The sequence below is a fragment of the Pistacia vera genome, unplaced genomic scaffold, assembly GCF_008641045.1.
Source record: "Pistacia vera cultivar Batoury unplaced genomic scaffold, PisVer_v2 Contig346, whole genome shotgun sequence".
In the NCBI taxonomy this organism is placed as follows: Eukaryota; Viridiplantae; Streptophyta; class Magnoliopsida; order Sapindales; family Anacardiaceae; genus Pistacia; species Pistacia vera.
Window position 1 is genome coordinate 577,799 of NW_022196164.1, and position 23,331 is coordinate 601,129.

The 23,331-nt window shown below is 34.2% G+C and overlaps 3 protein-coding genes across 5 annotated transcripts; all 3 read right to left on the bottom strand.

The window, feature by feature from the left end:
- Positions 1-796: 796 nt before the first annotated feature.
- On the bottom strand, positions 797-5,772 carry LOC116139005 (senescence-induced receptor-like serine/threonine-protein kinase). 3 transcript variants are annotated; one of them, XM_031424683.1, is made up of 13 exons: positions 5,636-5,772; positions 4,895-5,453; positions 4,306-4,793; positions 4,058-4,202; positions 3,872-3,943; positions 3,686-3,757; positions 3,512-3,592; positions 2,523-2,677; positions 2,172-2,398; positions 1,963-2,089; positions 1,785-1,847; positions 1,507-1,696; positions 797-1,419 (listed from the first exon to the last, which is right to left on the bottom strand). In XM_031424683.1, the coding sequence occupies exons 1-13, from the start codon at positions 5,718-5,720 to the stop codon at positions 1,023-1,025; spliced, it is 2,661 nt and encodes an 886-aa protein (XP_031280543.1). In that variant the 5' UTR covers positions 5,721-5,772; the 3' UTR covers positions 797-1,022. The 3 variants fall into 3 exon arrangements, with proteins under 3 accessions (XP_031280543.1, XP_031280545.1, XP_031280544.1); XM_031424685.1 differs by lacking the exon at positions 4,306-4,793 and having other exon boundaries at positions 5,274-5,453; XM_031424684.1 differs by lacking the exon at positions 1,963-2,089 and having other exon boundaries at positions 2,090-2,398.
- A 5,706-nt stretch (positions 5,773-11,478) lies between these two features.
- Positions 11,479-16,481, bottom strand: LOC116139048 (putative leucine-rich repeat receptor-like protein kinase At2g19210). Its single transcript, XM_031424726.1, has 14 exons — positions 16,400-16,481; positions 15,623-16,181; positions 15,056-15,540; positions 14,816-14,954; positions 14,649-14,720; positions 14,511-14,582; positions 14,330-14,410; positions 13,880-14,031; positions 13,655-13,781; positions 12,899-13,055; positions 12,688-12,814; positions 12,489-12,551; positions 12,115-12,307; positions 11,479-12,002 (listed from the first exon to the last, which is right to left on the bottom strand). The coding sequence occupies exons 1-14, from the start codon at positions 16,479-16,481 to the stop codon at positions 11,609-11,611; spliced, it is 2,703 nt and encodes a 900-aa protein (XP_031280586.1). The 3' UTR covers positions 11,479-11,608.
- A 1,511-nt stretch (positions 16,482-17,992) lies between these two features.
- LOC116139002 (LRR receptor-like serine/threonine-protein kinase IOS1) lies at positions 17,993-22,180 on the bottom strand. The gene is made up of 13 exons (XM_031424681.1): positions 22,067-22,180; positions 21,431-21,971; positions 20,866-21,341; positions 20,647-20,788; positions 20,489-20,560; positions 20,325-20,393; positions 20,158-20,238; positions 19,891-20,045; positions 19,569-19,795; positions 19,337-19,463; positions 19,192-19,254; positions 18,905-19,094; positions 17,993-18,626 (listed from the first exon to the last, which is right to left on the bottom strand). Exons 1-13 carry the CDS (start codon positions 22,155-22,157, stop codon positions 18,206-18,208), a joined length of 2,655 nt encoding a protein of 884 aa, XP_031280541.1. The 5' UTR covers positions 22,158-22,180; the 3' UTR covers positions 17,993-18,205.
- Positions 22,181-23,331: the final 1,151 nt, after the last annotated feature.

A 23,331-nucleotide genomic window follows, 5' to 3' on the forward strand; every position in this document is an offset into this window, starting at 1 on the left:
CAGGATACAATAGAGTTTATACAAACTAGTGCATGTCTTGTGAATATTCAAATTAATTATAAAGATTAACGAAAAGAGAAAAATTCAAACCAGACAAACAAAATACATATAAATCATTATGAATGTAGTATGATCGTACTTTTATTTTTTTTTTTTTTTTCAATATTTTTTACAGGATATTAGATCAATATTGACCTGAGTCAGTAAGCTACCTTACTATTGACCTGAGTCAGCAAGCAACCCTACTATTCAGCTGAGTCAGCAATCAACCCTACTATTGACCTGAGTCAGCAAGCAACCCTACTTTGACCTGAGTCAACTTCTCTTCACGCGATGATATTGACATTGCCCATCTTCTTCTCTTTTCTCTTCTTCTCTCTAATTTAATTTATTTTTATTAAAAAGTCAATTACTATTGTGATGATAATTAAGAAATCTGATTTGAGAAAATTTTAATATATTTAGATTATTGTACATAATAAAACCCCATCAATGAATCCCATTAATACTGCCGATTCAATTTTAAAATTTCCATTGCCGCTGCCTCTGCATTCACTGGAAATTCCACCACCATTGGCTCACTATGACTGCAAAATTTAGTCTACTGTAATACTGCTTTATTTTATTTTATTAACGTTGTATTTAATGCATGTTATTTAGTCTAAGCGCTTTCATCCTTTCTCACATTGTTAATCTCGGTAACCCATTAAACACTCTACAAGTTTAATGTTTTAAGATAAGTAACAAATATGTTGTTGGTGGCTCAAGATGGTTTGAATCCAAAAAGTTAATGAAGGAAAAAATAAACCTTCTTGACCATCAGGTTACATGTCCTCAATTAATTAGAAGCCAGTGTTGATCAAATGAATCTATGATTGTTTGATTATTATTACATGCAAGCTTAATAACATAAATGAACAATTAATAAGACAATATATATCAACAGTATTATACCATATTTCGCAGATTGAACCACTACAGTCTAAACTTCAACGCTCCACAAGAGCTAGAAAATTTACGACCTACCTCGCTAGGGGAGCAGTTTCAGTATCCATAACAATGCTGTTAACTTTGCATTCGCCTTCATTATTATTCTGAACAAGTTCTATTGCCAAACACTCTTTCAAATCCATCAATACCTCGATCATGGTTGGCCTTGTTGAGGAAAAGTGAGAAGTACAAGCAAGTGCTACTTCCACCGCTTTCCATGCTGAATTGATGTTGAAATGGTCCCCTAAACGTGGATCGACTATCTTTCTAATATCCCCTCCTGCAAGCCTGGATTTAACCCATTCAATTATGTGAATATTTCGGAAGGATTTCAATACCACTGGCTGGCCGGTGATTATATTTAAAAGAACAAGTCCCAAACTATAAACATCACTCTTTTCATTCAACCGGTTGGACATAATCACGCACCTGCATGCATATATCAAAATTAACACTATAAGTTTCCATAACGGAACCTTCAAATGAATTAACAGAGAGTCTGAGGCATATTATTACTCTGGGTCAAGGTAGCCCGCTGTGCCAGCAACAGCGGTTGATATAGTAGTGCTACTTTCAGTTGAAAATACACAGGAGAGGCCAAAATCAGATATCTTGGCTTGTAGCTTGTCGTTCAATAAAATGTTTGAAGGCTTCACATCTCTATGGACCATGGGTGGCTTACAGCCATTGTGCAAATACTCCAATCCTACGTACAAAATTCGACATAGAAAATTTTACAAGCAACTAAAAAAATAAAAAAACTGATATCTTGGGCAAATATTTAACTCACTAACCCTGTGCAGCATCGACTGCTATTCGCATTCTTTCTTCCCAACTCAAGATATACTCAATTTTACCTGTAAATCATCAATGCAAAATTTTACTAAAATTATGTAGCGAAATTTCTATTTATTCCAGCATAAATTTTCAAGTGGTGATGATCATGCACGTTTGATAATATAAATGTTTGACCTGACAAATGTTGTTCCAAGGTTCCCATCGGCATGTACTCATAGATAAGACCCATATTTTTGCCATCAATGCAGTAACCAACAAGTGCAGTCAAGTTTCTGTGATGAACTCTCATTAAAAGTTTTACCTGCAATATTTCGAAATAATGTTAATTTCTTCATGATTGTAATTTGCATGATGAATGGTGTTTTACTATGTTGCACGGATACCTCTGCATGGAACTCTTTGTAACCCTGTGCGGATGATGGAGAGAGCATTTTCACTGCTACTTCATTATCCCCAATGCAGCCATGATAAACTGTTCCAAATCCTCCATTTCCAAGAACGCTCGTGAAGTTTTTGGTAATCCTTATGACATCAGAATATGCATATTGCCGATTCTTTGATTCAAATGAATCATTTTGATTTTCTAATAGTATTTCCCCCTTCCCAACAACTGATAATAATGTCCGAACAAGTTTAATTGGTAACTTGGTAAGTATCTATTAAGAAATTAAAACAAGTGCATCCTGTATGATAATAAAAATTTCCTACATATACTATTTTTATGGAAGTCTTACCATTCTTCCTCCATGTTTTAAGGCCACAGAAGATAGCCAATCCAATAATGACTGCGGACAATGTTGCAGCAACAAATGCTACTAGGGGAGTAACAACCGAGTTCTTGTTTTGGCTTGAAGGCGACAGCGTATTATTTTGATTTAAGTCGTCCATCCTTTCATCAATTGATTGATAATAAATTAGCAGTAAGACTTGAAATAACAAACATAGATATATATAACATAATTAATTATATTCACACATTATATATACAAACTTTATAAATTAATTTAATATTATTCTTTTATTATCACATAATTGATACCCACTTATTAACTAGATTTGACCTTTTTTATAAACTTTTTTATTTATTTGGTGACATATCAGTTTGAATTACTCCTTTATTGTCATCTAATTCATCTTCATTGTTAATTAGGGTGGATTATCAGGAAGAAGCTTCATTTTGTTAAGACAACATTTTCTTTCCATTTTTTGTTATATATTTATCCTACTACTTCACTTTGCTATGCTAGAAGACTATCCGATAAAATTAATGGCATATGTTTGTACACAAATCAACTAATCCTCAGGGACCCTAAAACTATCAGTCGGATAAGAACTTCAATGGTCACCCTTATTAGTCCTGGGAGAAATCTAACTCAAGAGCTCATAGAATCTCTTTTTACTTTTATACCATCATGCCACACAGTGATGGTTATATACTAAAAATTTTCTTTGATTAAATAATTATCATTATTTAGTAATAACCAACACTCTTTAATTATCAATAATGTTCAACAGAATACTGCTAATGAAGATTACTTTAAGTTATTAGTTTATTTTCACATGTCTTCCTTGATGACCTGATATGTGTATAGTTTGGCTGTATATAAACTTTGTATAACTGTTGTACAGAGCAAGGGATAGTTAATATACAAGTGACCATTTTCTCTGATCTAGATAATTCATTACATAAATGTTTGGTGATGGTGTATGAGAAAAGGCAAACCTTAATTGTAGTGATCCATTGTTCAACCTTTTCTCGAGTTCCGCTGGAAGTGATCCTGTGAACTCGTTTCCTTTTAAGTTTCTGGAAAGTTAGATAAAAGATAAAAACATGACTCTTCCCTTCAATATAATTTGTCCTATTAAAAATTTTCCTAATTTAAGTCTATAAACTTACAAGACTCTCAAAGATGGCATTCGAGAAAAAAAATCAGGCACTGATCCACTGAAGCTATTATAAGATAGATCCCTGAATTCAACGATTTTCGTTCATTTTCAGTGGTGAGAGAAGAAACTAAGTCCAAGTAGTTCAATATAAGATAGAATTACTATTTAGATTTTAAACGTAAGATAGAATGCTTACAGATATTGAAGTGATGCCAAATCCGCAAAGGCTGGAGTTATCTTTCCAGTCAATCCACTCAAAGACAAGTTCCTAATCACGTGTTCAAAGCATCATACAATTTGCATCTCTTATTGCAAAGTTTTTTACGTTAACAAAATAAAAAAAAAAAAAAAAAAAAAAAAAAACTTGAAAAGATAAACTTACAAGGAAATGATTCTAAGAGGACTATTGTTCTCATAGCTGCTGCAATTAATGCCTTCCCAGGAGTAATTTTTAGGGGCGCAGGGATCACCTTGCCAGTCTTTTTTTCTCACTTGATAGGTTCTTTTTATACTCATCATAGCATTCACTGAAATGTTCAAATATATACAAACAAGTGATAAATTTGGAATAAGTTTCCAACTTCAAAAATTTATATGCGTAGAAAAAAGCACGAGTTGGGAAAAACGTACCATCATTTTGGAGTGTTAACGGTTGCGAGAAATCTCTTATCCGGTAGACCTCGACGGCATTGAGAATGGGTGGAAGGGTTGAATTCTCAGTTTTTGTAATTTCAATCTTGATGGTTTCTGCTTTCAGTGGTCCCGAAGGGACTGTAAATGTGGACAAGTATTCTGGCCTATAAGGCCCATAAATTTGTTCCCCGTTTTCGCGCAAGTTGAGTTCTCTGATTTGGTTGCTCTGTAATATCTCTATTTCAGCAAAATACTTGTAAGAATAGTATCGGTAATTTGGATCTGCAGACAAATAGCAAGAAAAGACCAAGCTCTGTTCATCGTTATTTGGTTTGACGGCTGTAGTCATTATAGAAACTGGTGGTCGGTAAGGGGCATCATTCAGAGCTTGGGCATCAATATTGTTAATCAAGGGTGGTCTCAATGTTTCCCAGTCAGAAGTGATTTTGGGCGTCCAAATGCGGTCATATATATCGTCCATGTATCTATTCAGGGCATCACTTAAAATCATTACTTATGAAAATAAAAAAAAATAAAAAAACTTATAATTCACTGGACAAATATGATATCACACAAAAAGTTTCACCTGACTGGTGGTTGATCAGGATTAGAACCCAAGTCAAATCGCGCTAGGAGTGCAAGGGATTCAGTGGACGGATTCTCTGTCTTGTAAAGCGAAGTATTCAAGGGCCTAAGCTCTAGAGATGATATAAATGGTACTCCGAGGCCTGTATTAATAAGACACACAAATATATAATCTGTTGAAGGAACATGTATGATCTCGTTGGTTGAAGTGCTGTCAGCATGGTCCAGCTTTATTGTCTCCCAGAGACTACCCCCCAGATATAGATCAAATTGTGGCGTCTTATTTTCTCCGTCGTAGTTTCCGTACATGAAACCGGCTCTGATCAAATACTTACCGTTTTTTCCTTGAGTAGGATTCAGGGTGTAGCAGTTTTTGTTACCTTCTGGAAAACTTCTCACAGTATTAAATGGATCTTTAGAGTCTTTGCTGAAGAATTTGGGATCTACACTCCCTGATAACCCTGTATCAATGAAGTTTTCATCTGAAGTGTACTTTATGCCATTAGCAAGATCAGTAGAGTCAGGACCTTCTGCTTTCCCGCAATCTATGCTAATGAAGTCTGAAAGAAAGATAAAGAATTAAGGCAAAAATAAGGCTCAGTTAGAACTTAAATTGCCAACTATATTGAACTTCATACAATTTACATATAAACTTTACATATGGCAGTTTCAGGTTACAAAAATCCGGTTTGGGTAATTGGCAATAGCAAACTCCGAACTAATTATACAGAAAAGTTCAAACCTGATTGATCCTGAGCATGAATCAATGCTGCAAGAGTGAATATCGCAAGCAGAGCATAGTGGAAGCTCTTCGACTTATCCATCATCCTCTTTTTGAGTTTCTTTCTTCTTAACTAGGTGAATAAGTGGATGATTATATATATATAAAGCAAAGTAGGTATATCAGTAACAAAATCTCAAGGGATTAATTTAACTGGATAATTTTATACTTAAAAAATTCCCATTGTTGTTGAAGAAACATGATTTAATGACAACAGTAAATATGTCATTTTAGCCTGAAAGAGATGGGGCAATTGTTTTATTCAGACAATTAATTGGTAGCTAAATTACAAAATGGATGCCTTCAGCTTGCCCGCATGTTGGGGTATAGAACAGTTGATAGCTAAATTACAAGTTTCCAGGCTGACTTGAAAGATCATTGTTCTAAACCCGACTTACACGCTAGAAGGCATCCATTTTTGTTTTATTTATGCAGAAAGTCTATTTTGTTTCATATGTGCAGAAACTTAACCACATGTTAGATTGAAATTATCATGTTATTTACGTAGCCAGATTCACTTACTATACTATATAATTGTGAAATCATAAATATTTTAACCTTTTCTCTCGTGGCCGAATGACAAACCTTTTAGCTATTAGGATTAAATATACTCAGAAGGTCTTGTGTTCAAGTCGCGGGAGAGATACATATCAAATTACGCAATTATCTTTATCCATTAGGCTTGTAGAGTGTTCCATGGCCCTAGGGATTAGACAGAGATATCTATCACATTTATGCAATCTTTGTCCATTGGGCTTGTAGGATGTTCATGGCCCTGGGATTAGACAGACTCCAATGTGGGCTAGATACCTAAAATAAAAAATAAATCGTACATATTTTTCAAAAGAGTAAACAAATTTTTTCCACCCAAGGTTTACCTTAATGACATTTTTCCACCCAAAATGTTTCAAAATACCATTTTCCCACCAAAGTTAATATTATGTTACTATCCAAAGCAGATTCCTACCGATTCCGACATGGAAATTCTTTCTATCACCTCCATTTGAACCTCTAGTCTTCTCTCTACAAAACCTCTCTTATTTTGACACCTGATTTTTCGCTAATTGTCAATCACCATAAAGCTAAAGTTTCTTGTTTTTAACTGATTTTCGATTGATTTCAGTGGTGAATATTCAATCGGTCACCACCATTAAATCCATTAGCCTCCACTCTATAAAGTATCTCTTATCGTGACTCCTAGTAACTCGCTGAACGTCGGTTAAGAAAGTAAAGTGTGTTTTGGGTATTAACAAAATATAAACTTTGGGTGTAAAAGTGTCATTAAAGCAAACCTTGGGTGGGAAAAGTCAGTTTACTGTTTTCAAAAACCCCAAACCTTGACAAACTTCACTAACGTCCCTTTCTTTGAAAGGGTCCTTTTTACCTAGTATTTTAAACGACAAAATCAACACCACAGTGGTCCATATAGTATTTATTAATGTTTAATTTTTTAATGAGGCATAATGTCATATGGATAAAAAATGTATAAATAATATAAATTTTTAGAATTTGAGATNGAAACTTAACCACATGTTAGATTGAAATTATCATGTTATTTACGTAGCCAGATTCACTTACTATACTATATAATTGTGAAATCATAAATATTTTAACATTTTCCCTCCTGGCCGGATGACAAACTCTTTAGCTAATAAGATTAAATATACTCAAAAAGTCTTGTGTTCGAGTCATAGGAAAGATGGATATCTAATTACATAATTATTTTTATCCATTGGGCTTGTAGAGTGTTTCATGGCCTTAGGGATTAGACAGAGATACCTATCATATTTATGCAATTATCTTTGTCTATTAGGCTTGTAGGATGTTCCATGGCCCTGAGATTAGGCAGACTCAAATGTGGGCTAGATACCTAAAATAAAAAATAAATCATATATATATTTTTTAATATTTTTCAAAAGAGTAAATATATTTTCCCGCCCAAGGTTTACCTTAATGACATTTTTCCACCCAAAATGTTTCAAAATTCCACTTTCCCACCAAAGTTAATATTCTGTTACTATCTAAAGCAAATTCCTGCCGATTCCGACATGGAAGTTCTTTCTGTCACCCCCATTTGAACTTCTAGACTTCTCTCTACAAAACTTCTCGCATTCCGACACCTGATTTTTCACTAATTGTCGATCACCATAAAGCTAAAATTTCATGTTCTTAGCTAATTTTCGATTGATTTCAGTGGTGAATATTCAATCGGTCACCACCATTAAATCCATTGGCCTCATTCTACAAGGCTTCTCTTATCGTGACTCCTAATAACTCGCTGAACGTCGACTAAGAAAGTAAAGTGTATTTTGGTTATTAACAAAATATAAACTTTGGGTGTAAAAGTGTCATTAAAGCAAACCTTGGGTGGGAAAAGTTGTTTACTCTTTTCAAAAACCCCAAACCTTGACAAACTTTACTAACGTCCCTTGCTTTGAAAGGGTCCTTCTTATCTAGTATTTTAAACGACAAAATCAACACCACAGTGGCCCATATAGTATTTATTAATGTTTAATTTTTTAATGAGGCATAATGTCATATGGATAAAATATGTATAAATAATATAAAGTTTGCTTTAGAATTTGAGATCTAGTTTTCATTATATATATATAACCATTGTTTTTTATAATATCATAAGATTAAGGGTGCAACAAGAGAGAATTAAATTATCTTCCCCACAATACTTGATAATTGTATAACCATTATTTTTGTTAAAAATTGGCACCATAATGTTATAGGAGAGAAATAACTTCCACACAAATCTGGATAAGCATTGACGTAAGTCAGTTATCCTACTATTGACTAAGTCAACTGCTCAAAGCCTCATACTCATGATATTGACTTTGGATCATCTTATTGGGCTTTTCTTCTACGTAAAATAGCTTTCAAGTGTCCCCCACAATCTTAGGTGTATTATTCAATAAGTCATAAATGCGATTTACCTGGGTTGCTAATAGAGGTAGTCACTAAGAAAATTTATCTGGCTATCAACTTTAGGGCCCTAGGATAATAGTTGAGGTGCACGTAAGCTGACCCGGACACCTTCGATCATAAAAAAAAAAAAGTGTGCAAGCCGACACGACTTTTCTTTTGGTTTTACTCGATTACCTTTTGAGGATGGATAATGTAAGTTTTTATCTTTTAAAATTTCATATATTATATCTAGGTTGGGTGATAAATTTAAAATGAGAATCGAGATGGGTAATTTTTTACATCCCTAAATGAAGGAATGAAAGTGTAGTGTTTAATTAAGAAAGTAGCCAAAACAGAGCCTGAAGTTTAAGGGATTAAATTGATATATTTCTACACAAAATTTAAATAGGACGTAGGTCTACGCTGACCTGGCTATATTGAATGCGATGTATACATAGTAATATACATATGTGGATTACACTAAATCAATACGTTGAGAGTTGACTCAGTCTTGGTACCCTACCATTGATTGGTGATACCTTCTGCACGAAAGAGTACCATTGACCCGAATACTTAATGTGATGGATGATGAAATTAAAGATATACGTTGTCATATCAATTCATAAATAAAATGAAAGTTCTGTTTATAAATATTTATGGGTTAGGATTCGAAGCCTTATTTTTTTTAGATGTAATTTTGATCTAATAGATTAATGCATTTAAATGGTTGAGATGCACTTGTATACGACATTTCCAAAGTGCATTAATTATGTAAGTTGCATTAATGTGATGGATGATGAAATCAAAACTTTAATTGCCCCATACAGGTTGTCATATTAATTCATAAATAAATTGAAAGTTCTGTTTATAAATATCTAGGGGTTAGGATGAAGCCTTATTTTTTTTAGATGTAATTTTGATCCAATAGATTAATGCATTTAAATCGTTGAGAGATGCATTTATAAATGATATTTCTAAAGTGCATTAATTATGTAAGTTGTATTGAACTCAACCATCTAAAGTGCTATGATCCCAATGGCATCAAAAATAACTTCATCATTTAATAACATAGTAGTAATTAGGGGTGAACATGGGTAATGGTTCTACCTGAAATTGGTCGGTAGAACCGGAATCTACCTGAAACTGGCTTCATAGGGTAGGTTTCAGTACTAATTTTTGGAACCATTACTATGCGGGTCCAGTTTTGGTATCGCTTTCGGTTCTTGCATCACCTGAAACCTAGAATGAGAACCGAGGTTGGGTACTCGAGATGGAACCTGTCTTGGAATCAAGACTAGAACAAAACATCATTAAAGTATGGGGTGTCTATTGTACGTGCATATAAAAAATTAAAATGCAATTAAGACACATGGGTGACGTGGCGAAGAAGTGGATGGGATGGATTATATTAATTACTATTAAATAATAAATATTATATATTATAAATATTTTTAAAATATATATTATAATGTTAAACATAAAGTTTTGATTTATTATTTGATTAATAAGGTGTATGATTGGAATAAAGATCTAAGTAAAAGTATTTTAATTTTATTAAAATAATTATTTTTGAATAAAATAGTTGATTTGATTGAATAATATTTACTTCAATTATCAAGTCCTATATATATATATTAGTAATTATATATGATAAATCGATGAACATTAATACATTACCTAATTAAATGATTAAAAATTTAATTAATTATAACATTATAGTATGACGACTCATGGTATATTAAGAAAGGTGAGTGTCTGTAGTCAAACTTAAATTATTGATATCAAACAAACTTAAAGTCATAGTAATTATTTAATTAAAGATTCACAAATCATATTAATATTAATATGAAGTTTGATTCTTTTGTCACAATTAATGTTAATTTAACTTATAGGCAAATTCAAAAACTTCATTTTCACTCTAGTAATTATAATATTATATAAATTATTTTTATTAACTCATAAATATGATAGTATGAATCAAAGTTTAATGAGTATCAAAGATAAGTGATTAGTCGTTAATTTATTAAAATAAAAAATCAGAACCATATTCTAATTGTGTATGAAACTTTTTCTGAAATAATTTATCTATTAGTAATTATATTTTATTTCTCGATTTAAAAATAGATATTATAATGTTAAAGTTTTGAGAGCATGTAATTAAGACTTAAAAGGATCAAAATATATTAGATTTGTTAATTATTTGATTAATTAAGTGTATAATTAAAATTAAGATCAAACTAAAAGTGTCTTAATGTTATTAACAATAATATTTACTTCAATTATCAAGTTCTAAGCATATCTATAGTAAATTAGTAATTATATATAATAAATTGATGACCATTAGTACTCTATTTAATTAAATGATTATATATTTAATTGACTTATCGGAAATTCAAAAACTTCATTTTCACTCTAGTAATTATAATATTATATAATAATTGTATTTTAGGATAATAAAGTTCACTAAAATTTAATTCTCAAAATTAATTCCATAAATATACTTTGATGTAAAATTTAATAATTTATATATAAAAAATATATTTCTAAGGTTCTGTGACTATGTTGGACACAAATGAATGAGTAATAAAAATTGAAAACTACTAAATGCTCGTTTTCTTAATTTTCGGGGGTGTATTGGTAAATCTTTAAGGTTTACTTGTCACTTTTTAAATTAATAGGGGGTAACTAAAATTTTATAGGGTACCCAGGTAAGTAACCGAGATTTTTTTAAATAACGTTAGACAATGAAATCAACTGAAGCCGTGTTACAGTTGTAAACGCTATTGTGAAAGGAATAGTCGTACTACTCTATTCAAATTGGGTCCACTATAAATCCTTCTAATGCTCAAAACAGAACAAAATATTCATGAACTGAGTAATTAATGCGTTGATTGTTCAACAATGAAATGGTCTTCTTGTTGAATAGTCAGATTGTTCGACCATTACAAGCAAAGAAAAAAGATTATAAATTTAACATTGCGTGGATTGAACCTTTGATCCACAGGATTTCTGAAAAATATGCTACCTTGCTTGAGGAGAAAATTCTGAATCCAGATTAACGTTGTCTAATGTGTAACGGCCTTCATCATTTCGAGCAATTTCTACAGCAAAACACTCTTTCAATCCCATCACTACCTCAGTCATGGTAGGCCTTTCAGACGAAGTGTTAGATGCACAAGCTAGTGCGAGTTCCACAGCTTTCCATGCAGAACTAGTATTAAAATCATCCCCTAAATGTGGATCAACAATATTTCTGATATCCGCTTCTGCAAGCTTGGATTGAACCCATTCACTTATATGAACATTCTGTTGAGATATTTTTGCAATCACCGCTCGGTTTGAAATTATCTTTAAAAGAACAACTCCAAAACTATAAACATCACTCTTTTCATTCATCCGGTTGTACATAGAGCACCTGCATTGAAAACAAATTATAATATAAATTTCCATTTCTCTTTCATTCTGTAATTTGGAAACATTATATCAATAATTTGAGAGAAAACCAATAGTATTAACCAAGTACATACTCAGGATCAATGTACCCTGGGGTACCAGCAAGATCCTCAGTCATTATATTAGTACCACTTTCAGTTGGAAATATTCGGGATAAGCCAAAATCAGCCATTTTAGCTTCTAACTTTTCATTCAATAAGATGTTTGCAGGCTTCACATCTCTATGGACTATGGGTGGCTTACAACCATAATGCAGGTACTCCAATCCTACATTTCAAATATAATGGTGTTTATATATATATATATACACACACACACACACACACACACATATATATATATATGTGTGTGTGTGTGTGTGTGTGTGTGTGTGTGTGTGTGTGTATATATATTAAGCATCGGAAAATGAAAAATAGTAATATCTCATTCGGTACTGATTAAGATTAACCTTGTGCAGCGTTCATTGCTATGCGCAATCTATCTTCCCAACTCAAGATGTAGCCATCTTTACCTGTGCATCAAAATCAGCGGTGAATTTATCACATTGGGCGATTCAATAAATCGATGTCACAAGATATACTTGGAAACGTATAAAGGTCAAATGGTGTGCACGCTTGCATAAATATTTAGGACAAATTTGGAGTAACCTGACAGATAGTTTTCCAAGTTTCCCACGGCCATGTACTCATAGACAAGCCCCATATATGTGCCTTCCATGCAATATCCAATAAGGGTTGTCAAGTTTTTATGGTGGACTCTCATCAGGAGCTTAATCTGTAATTCAACGCACATATGAAACAGTAAGACATGGGAATTTCCTCACAATTTGGCATTAATTATTACTCTGCTATCGCATACCTCTGCATGGAACTCTTTGTAACCTTGGACGGATGATGGAGACAGCATCTTGACAGCTACTTCAGTGTGATCCAAGTAGCGATAATTTTCATCCAGGAAGCCATAATAAACTGTTCCAAATCCTCCTTTACCAAGAACCCGGTAGAAGTTTTTTGTTGTAAATCAGACCCAATATATAATGAATCATGCAATAGTCCAGATTAGGCATTCAACCATAACAAGAATAAAAAGATAACAAAAACAGTAAAGGAAGATAAGAAGAGAGAGAGACACCAAATTTATAGTGGTTCGGTAATCTGAAAGATTACCTACATCCACTCTTCAAAGGCAACCAGAAAAGAACTTTACTATGAGTTTGAGAAACCTTACAGAAGAATCGGCTCACCCCTTTTACACCACAGGCATCAACCCGATACAAACCCTCTGATTACACACCCGTATACCCAGATGCTCTCACCACTCATACATTGCACACAAAGCAGAAAATCAGTACAAATTTATACAAACAGAAAGGCTATAACAGAAAGGACAGCTCACACCTACCATCACCGTTGATTCCATGGACGGATCTTGGATTTCCAGCACATCACCTCTAACCGTTTCTCTCTCTGTTAACCAAGAGAGAAAACGAGAGAAATGAGAGCTGCGCACAAACCTAATTCGATTTAGGTTTCTGGAACGTAGGGAAAAGACAGAACTGCCCCTCTTGTTTTAACAAATTACTTTGACCAGCCAACTCCAAAATTTGACTCCTACGTGTCATCAGAATGCCACATCACTTCATTTTTGGTAATCGATAGAACATCTGAATATGTAAATTGCCGATTTCTTGATTCAAAAGAATCATTTCTATCTTTTAACTCTGTTTCCATCTCCCCAATAACTGAAAATAAAAAAAGTTCAATAAGTAAATCTATATATCAATAAAATAGTCAATTGTATCCCACAGTATGTTACATTTTTTATATATCGAGTACTTACCACTCTTTTTCCTCGTTTTTAGGCTGAAGAAGATCGCCAATGCTATTAAGAAAGCAGAAAATGTAGCAAGTGATGCAATTACTGGAACAACATACTTGTTTTTCGTTTTCTCACATGAAGCCGAGAGACAAATATTTGGATTTTCGTCCACACTTGCATCAATTGATTGACAACAAAATAAGAAATGATTAGAAATAGTGACAATCTCCTATATTACCAGAAAGCAATCTCTTTGTTCAACAAAATAAATCACTATCCCTTTCATTTGCTGAAAGTTCAACGCCACCCAAAGGTCTCTGTTTCAAAGTTTCAGAATATTATATTGGATGGATGTTAACTGCAGAGAGTTTTGTGATGTTTTTTGAAACTATTCAGGGGGGGTGATATTTTAGAAAACTTATGGGATCCAACAAAATTACCCTCATTGGATGTTTACAAGAAGAGGCAAACCTTAAAGTAAGCAATCCTCTGTTCCATCTTTCCCTGAGTTCATCTGGAAGTGATCCTCTGAGATTGTTTCTTTTTAAGTTTCTGGAAAGTTAGACAATAAACATGAATAGCTAGCCCCTTATTTGTTCTATTAAAATATTACCACTTTCAGCTATAATTAATAACAAAGTAATTAACTCACAGGTTTCTCAAAGATGGCAGTCGAGATAAAACTTCAGGTATTGTTCCACTTAAGCTATTGTCTGATAAATCCCTGTAAATTCAATTTCTATGATGAATATTTCTTACTTGGGTTAATGACAGAAGAATTTATACTTACAGAGATTGTAGTAATGTCAGTTCAGCGAAATGTAGCGATATTTCCCCCGTTAATCCACTCGAAGACATGTTCCTATTTAAGGTTCAATTGTTATTAAAGAGATTGTGACATAACTAAGATAAAAATATAACTTCTGTGCACTTATTGAAAAGCATAATTAGACTTACAATGATACGATTCTGGGGGAATAACTATTCTCGTAGCTGCAGTTAAGGCCATCCCACCAGTAAACTTTGGGGGCACATGGATCTCCTTGCCAGTTTCTTTTGACACCGTATGTTGATTTTATATTAATAATAGCACGAACTAAGATTTTGAAAAGTTCAGAAGAAAAGAGAAAGTGTTATAAAGAAAAAGAAATTCACACCATGTGCATGTAGTGATAAGCATATGTCAGTAAAGCATACCATCATTTTGGTCTGTTTGCAGTTGCGAGAATTGTTTTACCATGTAGATCTCAATGGCATTCATAATGGGTGGAAGGTCTGATGTCTCAGTTTTATTGAGTTTAAGCCAGACACTTCCAGTTCCTTGTGTCACTGGTGATGGGGTGAAAACCGTTCGTGGGAGTAACTTATGAGTAACAGGTCCATAAGCGAGATTCCCATTTAGGTAGATGTTGAATTCTCTGATCTGGTTGCCTAAGAGCTGAACTTCAGCGAAGTGAATGTAAAAATAATATTGGGAAGTTGAATCATTGGAATAATCCCAATTCAAGAACATGGCTTCACTGTCATTTGTTGGCGTGCAAGCAGAACCCATTACAACGGTTGGTGGTTGGAAAGGCGTAGCATTCAGAACCTGCGCATCAACTGGGAATGTTTGGCTTAATGTTTCCCAGTCAGGGAAATTTATGGGCATCCAAATGCGATCATATTTATCATCTTTGTACCTAGTGAGCCAATAAATCACCAATTATAGAAATACAATACCTTATACCTCACACCATAAATAGAGATAAGTAACTGTTTCACCTGACTGATTGATTGGTTGTAGAACAAAAATCATAACGTCCTTGGAGTAGAAGTGAATCAGACAGACTCGCAGTGGTGTGAATTGCACTATCCAAAAGCCTAAGCTCTAGCGATGATATGAACGGTGTTCCACGACCCGTATTAACAAGACAGACAAATATATAACTCGTTGAAAGCACATGAATGATCTCTGCAGTTACACTTCCTGAGTGGTCTTCCAGGCTCAGTGCCACTGTTTGCCAGAGATCAACTGCCAGATAAAGATCAAACTGTGGCACACTATTCTGGTTGTCACAGTTCCCATACATGAAACGGGCTCTGATTAAATACCTATTATTCTTTCCTTGTGCAGGATATATGGTGTAACAATTTCTTATACCTTCAGGGAAACTTCTGACATTGTAAAATTGCCGTTCAAGGTCACTGGTCTGGAATTCGGATAATATACTTCGATTTATTCCACCATCGGTGAAGTTCACATCTGAAATGTACTTTACGCCAGTTTTCTCATCATCATATCCCGAACCTTCTGGTATTCCACAATCTATGCTAATGAAGCCTAAGAAAGTGACACAAACAAAGAGTCAAACAGATCTAGCTAATAAAATTCTTAGATACATAGAGACAGGGTACCGGATTTTGCAGCATCAAACTAATTATATTTCTTAAACATTAAACTTGTAACTTTGAATGCAAATTTCAAATTCCATGAAGCATAATCAAACACTACGGAGGCAATAACTATTTTTCAGAAAGCAGAAGTTTAGAAGTTCAAACCTGATTGATCCTCGGCGTGAATCAATACAGCAAGGGTGAAACCTGCAAGCAATGCATGGTGGAAAGTCCTTAACCCCTTCATCTCCCTATAACTTGTCCTAAGGAAAGTTAATGTATACTTATATTTATATACACCCATCACTGCTGAAAAAAAAAAAAATAATAATAATAAATAAGTAAAGAAGATTTCATGAGTTACAGTCAAAGTCACTGTAGCAATGAGAAAATGCAGTAATTATCAGGATGGCGACTAATATCCACTTTCCTTATGGTCATCAAGTGTGAAAGAAGAATTTCGTCAATTGTTAAAGCAATTGCTAAGAACCTCACAACAATCTGGAAGAAAAAGTTGATAAGTTAGCTCTATATTCTCAAATTCAATGAAAAACTAACTTTTGAAAAAGAATTTGTCTTATGAATAGAGTAGACCGTGGGGGCCGTGAGCGTCTCTCGCAAGTTTATGCATATTTTTCTGGTTGACTCTTACTCCTCACGGCACTCAGTAGACCGTTATATCTTGCCCGAGCTAGCTGTCGGACGTGTTTATGAAGTACAAGCTGAGCCTGTTAAGCCAAATGATATTTTGCTGGAGCAGTTCACAGTAGTCTAGGTAAATTGAAGTTTAAAAGCAATGAAATGTGTGTGAGAAACACACGGCTCTTCTGCATTTTTTTCATTGTGTTCTTCTTATTCTTTCCTTTACATTTTAGTTAAAACCAACAGAGCCTTTTAGTCTAAGGTAAGAAATTAGCAAATTATTAAATATAACCTTCGTCAAGTGTTAAAGCAATTGCTAAGAACCTCACAACGAACCGAAAGAACAAGTTAATACGTTAGCTCTATAGTCTCATATTCAATGAAAAAATAACTTTTGAAAATGAATTTGTACTGTGAATAAAGTAGACCGTTTGGGCGGTGAGCGTCTCTCGCAAGTTTATGCATATTTTTTCAGCTGACTTATATCCTGCCACGAGGTAGGTAAGTGTAGAAAAAGTGGCTTAAATAGTGCAAAGGTGTGCTCACATGGTTTTTGGTTATGTTGGGCGAGAAATTTAAAATCAAAATTGAACTTGGTTTTTTTTGACATCCCTAAATGATGAGATCGAAGTTAAAATTTAATGAATGAAGAAGCCAAAGGGAAACATGAAGTTCAAGGGATTAAATTAATATATTTGTACACAAAACTTAAAGTAGGACCTGGGGTGGCTGCCTGTATATATGTATGTCTGCCACTATATTGAATGTGATGTATGCAGTAATATAGTGTGATGATAAAATCATATTTGAAATTATGTGATATATAATTTTCAGTAATGTTAGGTCCACAACCCAATCTCATAACCTTTTTTTTATAATCTTCAACGTGACAGTTTGTAATTGGTTAGATAGATAGGATCTACAGTAGGTAGACGGAACCCATTTGTAAGTCATCAATTACGAGTTACCATATCACGAGTTGTGAGAGAAGGTTATGATATTAGGTTGTGGACCTAGCAATTTTTGAATAATTTGGACATCAATTGGGCAACTCCTTTAATAAATACTAATATATCTTTAGTTCAACAAACACATATACATAGACTGATAGATTTTTATTAATTAAGGAAAGTGGCAAACAAATTATTCACTGAATTTTTAAAATCCTGTTCTCAATTAAATGACAAGAATATCACTGTTCTTGTTCATTGAAAAGAAAAAAAAAAAAAAAAAAAAAAAAAACTAATGTATTAACAATTGTCAACAGAAGCAGCTAGGATCAAAACCGGCCCATTCAATTATTCACTACCGACATTTTCCGAAATTTTTTTACCTTGCTCCGGGACTTAATACACTACTAAGATTCATACTAATCATCCGATCAACCGAGTCATTTGAATCCAAACCAGGGCCCGACTGTGTCCTAGCCATCTCAGAAGCCAAACACTCACTCAACTCCGTCACAACTTGACTCATGGTTGGCCTTCTATGACCAGTAAGAGCTAAACAAGCCATTGCTACTTCAACAGAATTCCATGCAGAATTAACGCTGAAGTCTCCTTGTAATCTTGGATCAATAATGCTCTTTATGTCACCTTTGGCAACCAAAGAACTCACCCAATCTCTTATGGGAATCTTCTCATGCTCATCGATTCTGGCAATTGCTGGCCTGCAAGTTATTATCTCCAAGAGAACGACTCCAAAGCTATACACGTCACTCTTTTCTGTTAACTTGTTTGTCACATAATACCTGCATATGTATGTCAAATTATGAAACTAGTACAATTATTTGATCCGAATTCTTTATTTTAAAGTCTAGACCTTGATTCTTCGTACAAATACAAGACCTTTTGAATAAGTCCAAAAACAAAACCTTGTGAGTTATGGTCCACATCAAATATGTGGCCTAGTTTGTTCAGTTTGCTGCTTTATTTGACTAATCTGTGCTCGTTAACTTAAAAATTGGGGTAACAGGACCAATGACTTCGGAGAAAACCAAAAAAATAAAGTTGAATTCTATGTACTTACTCAGGGTCAAGGTATCCTGGAGTTCCAGCCACAACTGTGGACACATGAGTGTTATTTTCAGTCGGAAAAGACTTAGACAGCCCAAAATCAGCAAGTTTGGCCTGGAATTTTTCATTTAATAAGATGTTTGTGGACTTCACATCTCTGTGAACTATTGCTGGCTTGCAGCCATTATGCAAATATTCAAGTCCTGTAATTTTAATCAATTCAAAGTAGCTAGTTAGTTCACTTCACAACCTAACCAAAAAAAAAAAAAAAATGATACAAATGAACATCTGCTATCTGACCTTGTGCTGATTCCACTGCCATCCGAAGTCTTCCTTGCCAACTCAACACGCTTCTTTTACTATCTGCATCCATTGGACAGAAAAGTTATCTCAATAATTATATTTACTTCCTTTCTTCTTGCAAAGTAATCAAAAGCAAACAAACCTGATAGATGCTCTAGCAAATTTCCATTGGCCATAAATTCGTAAACCAGAGCCATTTTGTTGTCATCATCACAGTATCCAACAAGGGATGTCAAATTTCTATGATGGACTCTCATCAGGAGTTTCACCTACAATTATATAATTCATATATATGTTTCTCAGATAGGTATGTATTGTATGCAATAGCTCGGAATTATGAAAGCTCAAATGTTTTATGAGTTTTGGTTATGTACCTCTGTTTGAAACTGCTGAAACCCCTGAGCTGTCTCTGAAGATAGCATCTTAACAGCCACTTCAGTTCCATCTGATAAGCGGCCATAGTAAACTGTTCCGAATCCTCCTTTACCAATAATTCTCTGAAAGTTGTTAGTAATTTTCAGAACTTCAGAGTATGAGAACTGTCGATTGTTGGATTCAAACGTCTCGATTCTACTGTTGGTCTCTGTCTCCACCTTCCCAACTGATAATGTCATAAAAAAATTTATCAAGAGAATCTCGATTGGAAAAATCTCATAACTCTAGACTGATTTTTGCATATCTGTATCTTCTAAATACCTTGTTGTCTCCTTTTAAGGAACAAAAATATTCCCAATGCTGCTCCCATCAGGACAACTAATCCGGCAACTGATGCTACCACAGGAACAACGACATTTTTCTTCTTACTTGTGCACGAACCAGAAGAACAAAGGCTTTGATTTTCATCATCAACACTGGATTCATACAGAAAATTATATCAATGTTTACAGGTATAATGCAAAATAAATCTTGTAGGCATAATCAAGAATTATGGAAAATGGTTCACTATAATGTTGAGACGTGGACCTTAATGTTAGGGAGCCATTTTTTGATCTGTCAAGGAGTGCAACTGGAACTGAACCTGAGAAATTGTTTCCTTTCAAGTTTCTGTAGAGGGTCAACAAATTAAAACGGTTATCATTTGATTCCCTACAAAGAAAGTTTCTTATTATTTTAAATCTTAACTGACTTACAGAAATGTCAAAGGAAGCTGAGATAGAAAATCAGGCACTGATCCATTCAAACTATTGTTTGACAAGTCCCTGAGTACATTGTGAACGAACATGGTGATCTGAATTTGGTCATTATAAAGTTTAAAAAACTTACAGATTCAAGTGAGATTAATTGAAGTACTTACAAAGACTCTAATGATCTGAGATTGGATATGTAACGAGGGATCTCCCCAGTCAATCCACTTGAGGATAAGTTCCTGATGGCATGTTAAATGAACTTATTAGAAGAATTTCGACCAAAAAATCAATACGCTGGCCTACTCAATGAAATATATATACTTACAAGGATGTGATTTTTGGAGGAATGGAGGCATCACTATAGCTACAATTGAGACCATCCCACAAGTAAGCTTGAGGTACACATGGATCCCCTTGCCAGTTTCTCTTCACTTCATACATTGATTTGATGTTTGTGATTGCATCAACTGAAATTTTCATATCCAAGTGAGAATTAAGGTATATGAAGCTGGCCTAATTAAAGCGTAAGTTAGGAAAAACTTACAATCTTTTAGCTCTGTTTGTGACTGGGAGAAATTTTTCACAGAGTATGCTTCAATCGCGTTAAGGATGGGAGGTTGAGTTGAACTTTCAGTTCTTTGAATCTTAAAGGTATAATTTCCACCAGTCAAGGCTGATGTGCTGTAGACTGTGGTTGTGGACAAGTAATTAGGCCTAAAAGGTCCATACCAGTGCCTCCCAACCACAGAAATGTTCATTTCTCTGGTCTCATTGGCTGGAAGCGGCAGAACTTCAGCAAAGTGCAAGTAGACGTAAAATTGGAGACTGGTATCATCAATATCCAGGAAAAAATCCAAAGAGGCACTGACATTTTCCGGCGCAGTTGCCGTGCTCATGACAACAGGGGCCGGTTGAAAATCATTACTACTGTCAGAATCAATAGTAAAATTGGTACTCAACTGTCCCCAACCAACAGAATTATATGGATTCCAGATACGATCATAAACATCATCTTTATACCTGATATATCAGACATCATAGTCAATGTAAAATCAAGCTTAAATATACATATATATACCAAACTAAATGGTAAATACACAAAGGCTCACCTGACTATCTGATTGGTTAATGAAGCAACATCAAGCCGAATGAAGAGATTCAACGATCCGGATTCAGTCTTGTAAACGGTATTTTTCAGAGGCCTGATCTCTAATGCATTAATGAAAGGTGTCCCAGAACCAGTATTCACAAGACAGACATGGAAATAATTTGTTGGGAGGACATGGATGAGCTCCCTGATTAGATTAGTTGATACATTTTTTAACGTTACTGTTGCCCATTTATTAGGCCCTGCGTAGAGATCAAACTGCGGAATGTTTCCAAGCTCATCATAGTTACCATACATAAAATATGCCCTGATCAAGTATTTACTGCCCTTTGCAAGGTTGAACCTGTAACAGTTTCTTTCACCATCAGGAAAACTTCTAACATTCCACAGCTGCTGTTCTTTACCCGTCTGGAATTCGGATAATACGCTCTTAATAACTCCAGTTTCAATATAACCATCATCCGAAGTGTAATCTATCCCACTTGTTGGCTCAGTGTAGCTATTAGTACCGTTCGGTAACCCGCAGTCCAAACTAATGAATCCTGTAAAGAACAAGAGAGAGATTATTGTTATAATTCATTCCTCGCGAAAGACGACTAAAACTATGTTATTAAAAGATTTTGAAGGTGAAATCAACCTGATTGTCCCTGTGCTTGAACTTGTAGAGCTGCAAGAGCTAGACTGGCAAGAACTGCAAAGAGGAAACGTTCAAACATAGTCATTATCATCTTCTCCAACTGGCTAACTTTTGCATTACCAAATAGGAACTTGTATATTCATGAACTTTATATTATATATATGAAGAAATGTTATAATACTTTGGCAACTTGTTGGTCGTTCAATTGTCAAATATTCCTTTGCATGCATTGAAAATTTGTGATGCACATACACGATTGAATTTGACTTTACATTTATTAGTAAGCCAATGGGATGGAGAATTAGTCAAAATTATCTTGGAGGAAGCTTGAGAGAAAGCTATCTAACATGGAAATTCGCCAAAATAATCAAAATTATAGGCTTTGTTCACATTATTTGTTGATTGAAATTCATGACAATTTCCTGAAATGTATATATAACTTTCAAGGGTAACCATCTTGATTTTCTAAAATACTGGCCAAAGGATAATAAGTAGTAACAAAATGCAAATTCAAAGCTAGAGCAAGTCGTTATTACTTGGTCCACACTGAAGAATTTTCATGTTTATACATATCTAAATTAGAGTAAATAACTTTTTCCCATCCAAGGTTTGCCTTAATGACAATTTCCCACCCAAAAAGTTTCAAAATACCACTTTCCCACCCAAAGTTAATATTTCGTTACTACCCAAAGCCGATTCAGATCGATTCTAGTGGCGAAAATTCTCTCCGTCACCAACATTTAAACCTCTAGTCTCCTCTATACAAAACCCTCCTTACTCTAGCACTTGATTTCTCGCCGATTGTCAACTACTACAAAGCTAAGGTTTTTTGTTCTTAGCTGATTTTCAACTGATTCTAGCGACGAATATTCAATCGGTCACCACCATTTGATCCACCAACCTCCAATATACAAAAACCCTCATACCTTGACACCTGGTAACTCGCCGAACGCTAGTTGAGAAAGTGAAATGTATTTTGGATATTAACAAAATATAAACGTTAGGTGGGAAATTTGTATTTTGAAACTCTTTTTTGTGGGAAAGTGTCGTTAATTAAGGCAAATCTTGTGTGGGAAAAAGTCATTTACTCATTTAAATTATTAGAAACCATGTTTGGATCCTGAATTAATGTTAATTAATTGTATGATGAGTAATTAACTTCCTTTAATTATATGATTGGCATTGCCCTCTATAAACAACTTAAAAAAGTCTACCAAATAAATTATTGTGAATACATATATATGCTGGAATTTGAGCATCCCAAG